At 35.7% G+C, this 11,934-nt stretch overlaps 2 protein-coding genes across 2 annotated transcripts; both read left to right on the top strand.

Moving 5' to 3' along the window:
- The first annotated feature begins 8,223 nt into the window (after positions 1-8,223).
- LOC149158908 (uncharacterized) lies at positions 8,224-8,991 on the top strand. The gene has a single exon (XM_089434128.1). The coding sequence runs from the start codon at positions 8,224-8,226 to the stop codon at positions 8,989-8,991; it is 768 nt and encodes a 255-aa protein (XP_089290254.1).
- A 765-nt stretch (positions 8,992-9,756) lies between these two features.
- LOC149158909 (uncharacterized) lies at positions 9,757-10,590 on the top strand. The gene has a single exon (XM_089434129.1). It carries the CDS (start codon positions 9,757-9,759, stop codon positions 10,588-10,590), a length of 834 nt encoding a protein of 277 aa, XP_089290255.1.
- The last annotated feature ends 1,344 nt before the right edge of the window (positions 10,591-11,934 follow it).

Consider the following 11,934-nt stretch of genomic DNA (forward strand, 5'->3'; position numbering starts at 1 on the left):
GAGTTCGAAAAATCAAGCAAGCGAGTTCAATTGGAGCAAAACATTCATGTGTTAGAGTTTCTAAACAATCTGATACTATCCACTGCTGAAGACACGGTGAAAATCAACAAAGTGATTCTTGTTGATATCAAAAGACATCTACATTATGCACATGAGATTGTTGAGTTTCTCCAACTTGAATCATAACTACAACATGATGAGCTGCAATAGAAGAGTCATGTTTCTAATCCATTCAACCATACAAATGCAGATACAGATGATTCCAATCCACTCAACGATACAAATTCAAGTGTAGAAGTTATAGATGATCATGTTCAATCTTCTTGTTCCAAACCAATCATCAAGTTGTGGGAGGAAATATAATGCAATAAAAATCAAGATGGTTTAGAATATGACAAAGATGACAACAACTTGCATATCCAAAATTATTCAGAACCCATAAGGTTCATTAGTGGAGGATTTCATGATCAAGTAACATCACAAAGAAATGGAAAAGTTGAATAAAAACAAAAATTCCAACATTGTCAAAGAACAAGTCATATGAAAGATTGTTGTCTTGATCTCCATCCTTGTCACCATTGTGGCAAGAAAAAACACTCATCTGAAAGATGTTTCACACAAAATAAACCAGCTAGATTGAAGATCAATCATGTGTGTATTGATCCTTGGGAGTGGTCATCTACAGTCAAATGATTGTATAAGTTTTACCACAGAATTCAATTTCAGATATTGTAGCAACAATCAAATGAAGATGGTACTCTCATGTGTTTGGAAAGGGGAGTACAACAGTGAATCATTCCTGCATATGAAGGGGGAGGGTGCGTTAAAAACAAATGAAGATGGTTATGGTCTCTTTTTTCAACTTAAAATGGGGGAATTGATGGTTGTCATAGAGAAATTTTTGACCACAACAAAATTTTCCCAGTGGGCATTGAAATTTTCTAGTGGGAAAGTGATTGGGATTCTCATTGAGAGCATTTGTGGACATTCTTTTGTTCACTTGGATGGTCATTGTACCAAGTAATGGATACATGGATCCTTTTGTATTGCAGCTTGGCATTTGATTGAGGCTTCAAGCATTTTCAGAGTTGTATCATACTTGCAGCTGATTCACTTCTCTTGGTTTTCTCTCTTCACATTGGAGTTTTCGGCATCCATTTTTTGTAGTTTTTCAGGCATTTCTTCATTGATGATCATCTCAATAGTTTCATCATGAAGACTTGGAGATGGTACCTGGTTCTTAGTTTGGACTTATGATTGGGGTGGGAATGTTAGCCTCGCACTAACATAAGATAATCAATAAGTCCAAAATAATAAATTATTAAACTTGGATAAATTTATACTTGTCTTTGATTCTAGAATGAATCTATTCCTCAAAATTGGGAGTTTGTTGAGATTTTGTTGGTTGAGTGTTTCTCTCTAACTAGTTAGGTTTCTAGACTAGTGTGTGGCTGAGATATTCACTCAACCAAGTGATTTTGTGTCCAAGATAGACGAACTATCTAGAGACATAACGTTGATGTATTTATATTGTATCATTATCATTATTTGAAGAAAATAATACAATTGAGGCTTAATGTCATTTTCGCCATGTCTTGGTCTCTCTTAAATTAAGTTTTTATTTTTATTAAATGTGAAAAAAATTTATTTGTCATCTTTTCTAAAACTTTACAAACATATAAGTAAAATAAAGTTTGACACACTGATGAAATAAATGCTTTCTAGAAAGATATCATTAAAAATATAACAAACATACCAACAATTTCCTCTGCTATAGATCAAAATGAGTAAGGTGTATATGAGTTTTGAAATATTTAATTTAAACAATATGTAAAATATCACATTTCCATTGTTATACATCTCTAAACAAATATATGTCCCTATGATCAATGAATAAATAAATATAAATGAATATTGTATTTGATATGGCTTCTTATCTTTTTTTAGTCAATGATATTTCACCCCGACAAATTTTTTAAGTAAAAAAAGACCCCATTTTCGATGAAGGATGGCCAACAAATTATTATGAGTTTTCATTACAATTTCTTTCAAGATATATTATAGTAATTCTCAAAACACCCCTCTCATATAACATTGAAAAAATATACACCCTTTCCTAAAAAATTGAATACTCTTTCCTAAAATATTTAATACATGTCCCTTATCACCTACTTTAATGTCATCTTCTTATGTTCTAGACATTGAATTTTGACAAGGGTTCCTTGCAAATTTATGTACTACATGTGATGCTCATACATTATGCCCATATAAGTATTAAGGTCATCTTCTTAGGTTCCAAATATTGAATTTTCACAAGGGTTCCTTAAGCGTTTTATCTAGTACATGTGATGGTCATACATTATGACCATATAAGTATTATATAGATGATGAACCATTTAAGTACGCAAACTTATAATGTTTAACAAAATTTATTTAAAAAGATAAATATTACATAGTTGTAGTAGATAAGAAACACAATAAAATACATTGATTCTCCATCCTTAATGATGTGATCTTCATGTATAAATGGTCTCTCATTTTTAGTTAAAATTTTTAGAAACTCTTTAAATTATTAGTGTTTATTATTAATTTTAAAATTTTATTTAAGACCATTGAAAAAAAAAACAAATCTAATTAAACAAATAAATATAGATAATATTTCATCCATATTCAAAAATTAATAAAACATATTATTACTTTTTAAGCCAAGATGACTAATTCTATGAGATAATTTTTATTAATGTGCAATCAAATTTATAAATTAAGTGACTCTTAGTTTCATTATCCAAGAGTTTATTCATCTTTGTATTTTCCTACTTCTCCTAATTATTTACAATTCTATTTACAAGTTGATGTCTCTTCTAGAAGTCTCATTTTTTCATCTCTTCTTGAAGTCTCATTTTTTCATCAAATTGCATAAGCACATCATTTAAGTTTTGACTATCACCTGCCAAACCTACATTCATACACAAAGTTTCAAATTCAAAAATATAAGTCTCTTCATTTGAGGCCTCAACTGCCTCATCTTCATGTTAACTTGAACTAATTCCATAGTTCATCAGGTTGTCTATAAATTCCTCGTCGACATTTATGGCTTCCTTCTCATCAATGAAATATCTTTGTTCAAAAGCAATCATTTCATACTCAGTTGCTATGATTTCTTCCTTCAACCTATCATATATCATTTGCCTTAACTTCCTTTGTAACAGATGCCATCTCACCCTCTTCTTCATCATCCAACCATATATGTGGTCTTCCTACCGTTCTTGTAGCAATTCTTACAATGTTTGAGTTCTGCTCTTAACTCAACCATCTCTTTCTCAAATTCCTCATTGCCCATCCTCTTTATGCCAACTGCCTTGTTATTCTTTCCTCTTTGATTATGACTTTCCTATGAACCCATCACATGACCATCAATAGTCATATTTACCTTTTCTTCTTGTGAACTCTCCTTATCCACTTGTGAGTTGCAACAAGCCTTCTTCATCTTGTAACAAGTCTTCCACTTGCCATAGTACCAAGTTCTCCTCTTAGTATCCTTCTCTTCTCTTTCTCTTGGAAATTCTACCCACATTCACTATAGAACTTCCTTTGGCAACTTCTACCCAACCTCAATTGTTGGAAGTTGTTCCCTTCTAATTCTTTGTAGTAGAACCTCTTCTTTGTATAGAGCACATCTACTCCTTAGCTTTCAAAACTTTCATGCTTCTGCAATTTCATCTTCTCGCCTCTCTCTTCAATTTTATTGTCCTCACTTCAACAATCTCATCTTATTATTGGGGTTTTGTCATAATTTCTCCTTCTAAGAGATATGCTTTCTCCTTATTATTTTGTCACAACAGTGCTTGTGATATGGTTTCTACCTGAAAACACAATACTTATGACTAGTGTTAACATAAAAACATCAATACTTGTCAAGATCTTATTCTTTTGACAGTACTCTATACATCGCCTCTATTTTTTTCTCATGCATTCCTTTGTATATATTCTCCCAATTTAAGTGCATTTCAACCTGCTCCAATCTCTGCAAATTCTATGTAAAAAGTCCTTCCAAAATCAACTTTACATGAAAAATCAAATTCCTATTTAATTTTTATCCTCCCAAAACAAATATCCTCCAATCCAAAAACAAATTATAAACTTAATCTACATCTTGAATAACATCAATTTTCTTTCTACAATCATCGATCCTCTACTTTAGTATGAAAATTAAAACAATGTCCAAACATGTTCCTCTGCAAACTCTATTTGTTCAAAGAGATTTTTGTATCCTCCACTGAATAATTTTAAGTTAAATATATTTCTAGCTCTAATACCAAATGATGCCAACCTAAAACTGGTTGCCAATTATGTAGGACTAAATACCCACAATTCCAAACTTATGGTAAAAAACACACTTCCTTGACCCCAACTTAGGGAGATAAATCCCTTTTTAAGCTTCATTTAAAATTAAGTGGGAGGAGTCGTAAGGTAATACCAAAAAACACAAAACCATAGAGTTCAAGCCCTTTTCAAATATAACCTCTAGAGCTAAGATCTTCATAAATATATAAATCTGTGGCCCCAAACAAAACCACCATAGCCTTGAATTTTAATCTATAATAAGTTTGCGGGGAGAATTCTTAATACAATATCCTTACCTTTATTTGAGATTCTCTCCAACCCTACCTTGTTCCCATAGAAAATGACCAAACCATAAATTTCTCAACCTTTGTTAACGAGCGCAACTTCCAATCGCCTAGGACAACTCAATAGTTACTCGATGCAAACTATATGCACATGGCCCCACTTTCTTTATTTCCTATTTGGCATTCATTATTTACCTTTCACATAATCAAATTTACATAACATCCATGATCCACGTCACCCCAGCTCTTGCAAACATTGTTCAAAGGCTTCCTCTTCTGAGAGATGGACTTTTGGAAGTGAATCTTTCCGTCAACTTACATGCTTCAAATATTTGTTAAAGGGTACCTTCTCTTTCCACTTATCCACTTGTTAGTCTCATGATCCAACACATTGGCTCCACTTCACCCTAGAGCCTTACCAATCACTATTCTTAACACGTCATCACAATCCTCATCATCTTAGCCTTTTCTAATGGTGCATAAGAACTTAAACTCTAGGAGATGAAACTTGGGGAATGAGAAAATTCCCATTTTCACCTTTTAACATTCTACTGACACTATGTAATTCATGTCACCTCGGTGATTTCTAAAGGCTTAACACATCTACCTACTTATCCATGTCTACGAGCTGCCATGTTTACCTGGTACCTAGTCACCCTAACGCTCCTTTGGGTGCTTCTCCTTTGTTCTTCCTAGGAAGAACCTCTAGGACATGTTACCTCGACACCATCTCTTGGTGTGAATATTCTAACAGAAATTTGTGTTTTGTTTCACTGGAGTCTATTAATTGACGTACTCCCATCAAGCTAAAAAAATAAGCCTTCTTCTCCTCCCTTCATTATGCCCTTGACTGATGTTGCAATCTTACCCTCATGCTCATCCTATGATCTTTCACAATCTCTAGATATCCATGCTTTTATTGTGCCTCCAATCTCTATTCTAATTCAAAGAAGTTGAATCCTCCACATTTTAATTCCTCTGCAATATCTATAATGGCTTTTGTTTCTACCCAATCCTTTATGGATTCTCAATCATTAATCATATTTTTTATCATTGATTACAAGCTTAATTGCTTCAATTGTAAGGGGAAGGGTTCCAACCTCTCCTGCATTGGTTCTAATAAGCCTTCCAAAATATTCTCCCTCCTAAGCTTATTGTAATAGCCATGGAATATACTCACACTTAATAACAAAAATACTATTCCATATAATAATATACAAAAACTTAGCCTACAAAAATTCCAAACATTCGAGCAAAGTATTTCCTTGTATTATATACAAATTATTTAAAAGGTCTTTATGTTCTCTTAGGCCCAATTTACAACAAATTGGCCCTTTTTAGTCCTTTTGTCCCACTTGGCCTTACTCCTCTATTCTCAAGCTTCCTCCCCATGTTTCTACACACATTTCATGTTTATTGACTACATATTTACACAAACAACATTTTGAACCACAATGAGTTCGGATCCACTAATTACTCAAAAAATCCTTATTTCTAGATCCTCTAGATCCATGCATCTCTCAATATATCTAACTAACCCTCAAACCTCTCTAACTCTCTCAAATATTCTTGATATATCTCCTAAAGCGTAGATCTAATTACAATATTCCTCACTCTCATCACTTAAGTACAATTGTTCTAAAAACATAGTAAAAGATATTTAAATTAAATAATTAAATCCAATTTAGGGAATGAGATCCCTTGGTAAATGAAACCCCTAGATCTAGTCAAAAAGTATTTTGACTTGGAGGTAAGATGTTCCTACATCAAATCGTCACAACAATTCATTTCCATTTTCAATTCTTTTCAAAAGGAAAAATAAAGTAAAAATGGCATCCTTATAAAATTTACAAAATGAAAAGAAACTAACTTCTTATTAGAATGTTTGGTGAGGATATAATTCAAATCACATGTCCCTATTTACAGTGTTTTGGTCCCTAGAAGCTTCAACTCCCTTCAATCTTCTTCTTCTCTTATCGTCAAGTAGAATCTAGCAAATCTCCAAGAAATGGTGGCTCCACTATAGGATGGAAGATAAAATATGAATAGGAGCTACCTTTGGCATAATCATGATGCCCATGCCATGGTTAGATATGACATCTATTACTACATTACTTCACTAGAAAATTACTGCTCCTTTGACTACAAATATGCATAACTCTTCTTTACCCTTGACCTTTACTCTCCCAATTTAATTCTTGGTTATTCAATTCTTTGGATGGAGACCAAGGTGAAGCCTCTAACATTTGGGGCTCAAATGTCTGTTTAATCTATAATACTGACAATGGTTCCTACATGGGTTGCTTGGCCTTCTAGCGTGCCAATGGTCACTAACATTATGACCCCTTTTCTTACAACATAATGAAACTGAGCCATGCTTTTTATATTTCTAATGATGCTTGCTATGCTTGAGAAAGGGTTAATTAGCCCTTCCATAGGATCCCCCTTAATGCCAAAAATATTCTTAACAAATGATTAGTTGACCCTTCCACTAGATATTCCATGTTCAAAATAGTGTCCTTGAAGAAGGGTTAGTCAACTCTTCTCCATGGCCCCCCTTTATTAGGTTATTAAGTTTTTTAGTATTTCCACTAAACCATGGAACCATCCATGAATAACAGTTAGTAAGATCATGCACATGTTTTCTTATGTCAAGAATGTGTGTGCCTTATGAAAGAGTCAATTTTCCCATTTTCTTCATATCATGCATGCATTTTTTTCCTTTAGAAATGCATGTGTGCTTTGTTGAATTATAATGTGTCTGCATTCCTTTGATTTAGCTTATGTGTTAGCTAAGGTGTCAAATTTAAGCCTCCTTGAGCCTAGATCTCCTAAAAATATTACATATTGTTGTAATGTATGTGAATTTCTTAGATATTGGATTACATCTAAAACCTTCATTGACTTCATGCACTCACCCCTATGTCAATATCTAGTATTCAATCATGGTGTCCCTACATGCCACTCTCAACGCAATTGAATGAGCATGTTAAGTAATCTATGTTGAAAATTTCCACTTAGAAATTATTCATCTTCTTTTGTGAAAAGCAATAAAAAGCTTTTGAGTAAATATGGATCATGAAATATGTTCTTGTCATCTTCCAAATATCTAAAATAAAATTATTAAAAAGCTTGAAAATACATAATATGTATATAAAATATATTTTATTGTGAAATTATATAACAAATTCATAATCATTTAAATAACTTACTATAGTGATAAAAAGGATTAGTACAAACATCATGTGCTTTGTGTGCTCATGAAATATGTTCTTGTCATTTTCCAAATATCTAAATAAAATTATTGAAAAGCTTGAAGATCCATAATCTAAATTTATATATGTGAGAAATTATTTAACAAATCCATATTCACTAGAGAGGATTTTCATCAGATAGTGTTAAGGTTTACCGCAGGGTTTGCCTCTGGCAGACTTGAGATTTGGCCCAGGCGCAGATAAAGTCAGTTGCCACCTGCACCAGATCAGGAAAAGAGTCATGAGCAGTTGGGGTAGGCGGATAGCCCTCAAGCTGGGCTGACAAAGCAATGACAGAACCGGATGGGGGGGGGGGAGCGATCCCCTCCTACAAAAACGTAATGGCAAGGGAGGCAAGCAGGAATGGAATGATAGGATTCACAAGGAAACGAAGTAAGGATGCGCCGGTCATGGGGGCTCGGTGGCAAGCTGAGCTAGGAAACAAATGTTTGCCTCGGGCAACGAAGAAACCTAGGTTTGTAGTCCCAAATAACAAACTAGAAGAATACAGAGCAAATATGAAAGACCATGCCCTTATTTGCAAGTTAGTAGGGTCGTGGTCATCAGAGAGAGAACTGGAAAAATGGATACAACAGAGATGGCAACCTAAAGGACATCTTGACCTAAAATTAGGTGCTAAAGGCTTCTTTTCAATCATTTTCTCTAACCTGGAAGATAAGGAGAGGGTTTTCAAAAATGGACCCTATTTCTTCAACAACACAGGTCTCTTTATGAGGCACTGGGAAGAGTGTTACAACCTAGATAAGGAGAGAATGTTAGTGCATCCAATATGGGTTCGACTGTTTGAACTTCCAATTGAGTTTTGGGATCCAAAAATCCTGGAAGGTATTGGGAACTCAATTAGGACCTTTGTCAAAGTAGCAGATACCACTAGGAAAGGCGGATATACATCCTATGCAAGGATCTGTGTTTACATGAATATCACGGAATCACTTCCTGACTATATTGAGGTGGATTATCATGATGAGGTATGGCAGCAACCAGTGGATTACGAACACATTCCATTTCGATGCAAAAGATGTCGTGAATACAGTCACCTTTTTCAGATCCTACCCCCTGAATGCAGCGAGGGCATCACCGGGCACTAGGAAGGAGGAAGAATCAAGGAAGGAGGAAGAATCGGGCAAGGATGGAGAGGATGGGTTTACAAAAGTGAATCACCAGAAAAAACCTCAAAAAGGACCAGTAAATCTTAAACCACCTTTCAAAGAATCAGCTCAGGTAAATCAAAATAAGTTTGTTGCTCTGCAAGAAGAGGAAATGGAAGAAGACAACGAGGACTGTGGTGAAGAGGCAACATAACCTATAAAGTTAGACAAAGGGAAAATTAAGGCACAAGTCAAGACAAGGCTGGAAAAGGAAGGAGAAAGGATAGAATCCCAACAAGAGCTGATCCAAATGGAAATAGACCCCCAGAAGGACAAAGGCAGTGAAGAAGAACAGGTCATGAAGAGACTACTACAAGAATGGAGACATCTGGATGAAAGGTTCATCCCAGAAGATCAGAAACAACTATACAAAGACATGTTCCAATGTTACAAGGAGAAATGAGGGGCAATCATAGTTAGTCAACCAGAACACCTAGGATCACAAGGAGGACAAAACATAGAAACAGGTAATACAGGGAAAGGGGGAAGAAAACGAAGAAGAAGATCCAGGAGCGAATCCACTCAAATGGTAGGCGAAATGTTGGTGAATTCGGGAAGAGTCGTACCTTTGTCAAAGGTATTCCAAAAACCCCTCAAATTATTGAAATGATAATTACAACTTGTAATATTAGAGGACTGAAAAATAAGGGGAAACAGAGATACCTGAAGGAGAGACTTAGGAGAGATAAACCTAATATAATGATAATGCAGAAAACAAAGATCAGTGAACAGAAACTGAAAGACATTATGGACAAGTTCAAACCTCATTACAAGATAATAGGCCAGGATGCCAGAGGAAGTGTTGGAGGCTTGGCAATACTTTGGAACATAGAGGAGGTTCAATTTGAAGACTGGGTAAGTTTACCTAGAATTCTATCCGGGAAATTTAGGAACATTGGATCCAAGGAATGGGTTCTCCTCACAAGAGTGTATGGACCACCTATACCTGAAGAACGCAGGATTTTCCTTCAGAACTTGGAAAAAACACGGAGTCTCTTCCCAGAAAATCCATGGATTGTAGGAGGTGACTTCAACATGATCACATCACTAAGTGAAAAAAGAGGAGGTCTTAAAAGGTCGGATATGGATATGGAAGCTTTTGGGGATATGATCAATGAACAAAGATTGGTGGATATCCCAACGATAAATGGGACACACACATGGAACAACAAAAGAGGCGGCACTCACCAAATAGCCTCACGGTTAGATAGATTCCTTATATCAGAACAGGTAATAAATAGGGATATTTTCATTGAGGCCATGATCCTCCCAAGAATGGGTTCTGACCACTGGCCGATCAAACTCGAAATTGACCTCAAAGCTAGCCCCAATAAGCACCCCTTCAGGTTTGAGGCCTTCTGGCTCAGGGACCAGAAGTTCATGACGAAAGTAGAGGAATGGTGGAGACAAAGTCAGCAGAGGGGAAGGAGCAGGATGCAGACCTTCCAATTGAAATTAAAGGAAATAAGAGAGAAAAATAAAAAATGGAAGAAAGAGGTATTCGGGAATATCTTTAAGGATCAGCAGCAATTAACCTAGATAATGAGGAGAATCCAACAAGAAATCATAACAATAGGTAGAAGCGAGGATCTAGCTAGAGAGGAAGGGGTTCTGATAAGTCAAACTGAAGAAAGAAGGAAACAAGAAGAGATTCTATGGAAACAAAAATCAAGAGTGAATTGGTTAAAAGAGGGAGAGAGGAATACAAAGTTCTTCCATCAGGCTATGATTCAGCAGAGACAGAGAAACAAAATCTTCTCTATAAAGAACGCAGAAGGAACTCGCCTAACTCAGCATGAAGAGATGGAACATACATTGGTTAGCCACTTTAGAAACCTCCTCACGGAACCCCAAGAGGATTAACGAGAAGTGATTGGGAGAATATGCAATGAGATTCCCAGATTGATTACCAGAGATCAAAACCTAGCTCTTATGAGGGCAGTTAGCATGGAGGAAGTTGAAGAGATCGTGAAAGGGATGAAGAAGAATAAAGCTCCGAGACCAGATGGTTTCACTACGGAATTCTATCAAGCGGGCTAGAAATTCTTGGGGCAAGACATTTTGGACATGGTTGAAGAATCTTGAAGAAACCAAAAGGTATGTCTCGGATTTAACTCTACTCTTCTATCACTTATTCCTAAAACTGCTAAGTTTGAAGATCCCCAAGGTTTTAGACCTGTTGCCATTTGTAATGTGATCTATAAAATTATTGCAACCCTTATGGCCAAAACACTTAAGCCCATCCTTTCTAGTATTATTTCCCCTGAACAAAAAGGATTTGTAGAGGTCGTCAAATTCTTGATGGTTTGATAGCGTCACAAGAAGTGGTGCACTCTTTGAAATCCAAAAAAGAAGCAGGGATGATGATCAAATTGGACCTCTCAAATGCATAGGATCGTCTGAATTGGGAATACCTTAAATCAGTGCTAGCTGCCTTTGGTTTCTGTAACATATGGATTGCTTGGGTCTCAAATATGATCTCCACCCCGAATTTTTCCATTCTCCTAAATGGTACACCAACCACCACCTTCAATGCCTCTAGAGGATTAAGGCAGGGGGATCCTCTATCTCCCTTCCTTTTCATCATAGCGGCGGAAGGGATGGGGAGATATATTAAAAAAGAATTGCAGGAAAGGAAAATCAAAGGGCTTCGGATTTGGGGGAATGATCTGCCGATCACTCACCAGCAATTTGTAGATGACATCATGTTGTTCTGCACAGTATCTCTCAAGGAAGTAAAAAGAATGAAAGGTATCCTGGATCTCTTCATGGAGGCATCGGGTACTCAAATCAACAAGGAGAAATCTTGCACATACTTCTTTAACACTTCTGGAAATGTTAAGACTTATCTGACCAGAATCTTGGGATTTAGATCTAGCGACC

The sequence above is a fragment of the Pinus tabuliformis genome, chromosome 5_2, assembly GCF_031772625.1.
Source record: "Pinus tabuliformis cultivar Carrire ecotype Pingquan chromosome 5_2, CPIR1, whole genome shotgun sequence".
Taxonomy (NCBI): Eukaryota; Viridiplantae; Streptophyta; class Pinopsida; order Pinales; family Pinaceae; genus Pinus; species Pinus tabuliformis.

What these genes read in the sequence shown, in the direction of transcription:
- LOC149158908 (XM_089434128.1), top strand. Translation starts at nt 8,224, where the DNA reads ATGGCAAGGGAGGCAAGCAGGAATGGAATGATAGGATTCACAAGGAAA.
- LOC149158909 (XM_089434129.1), top strand. Translation starts at nt 9,757, where the DNA reads ATGCAGAAAACAAAGATCAGTGAACAGAAACTGAAAGACATTATGGAC.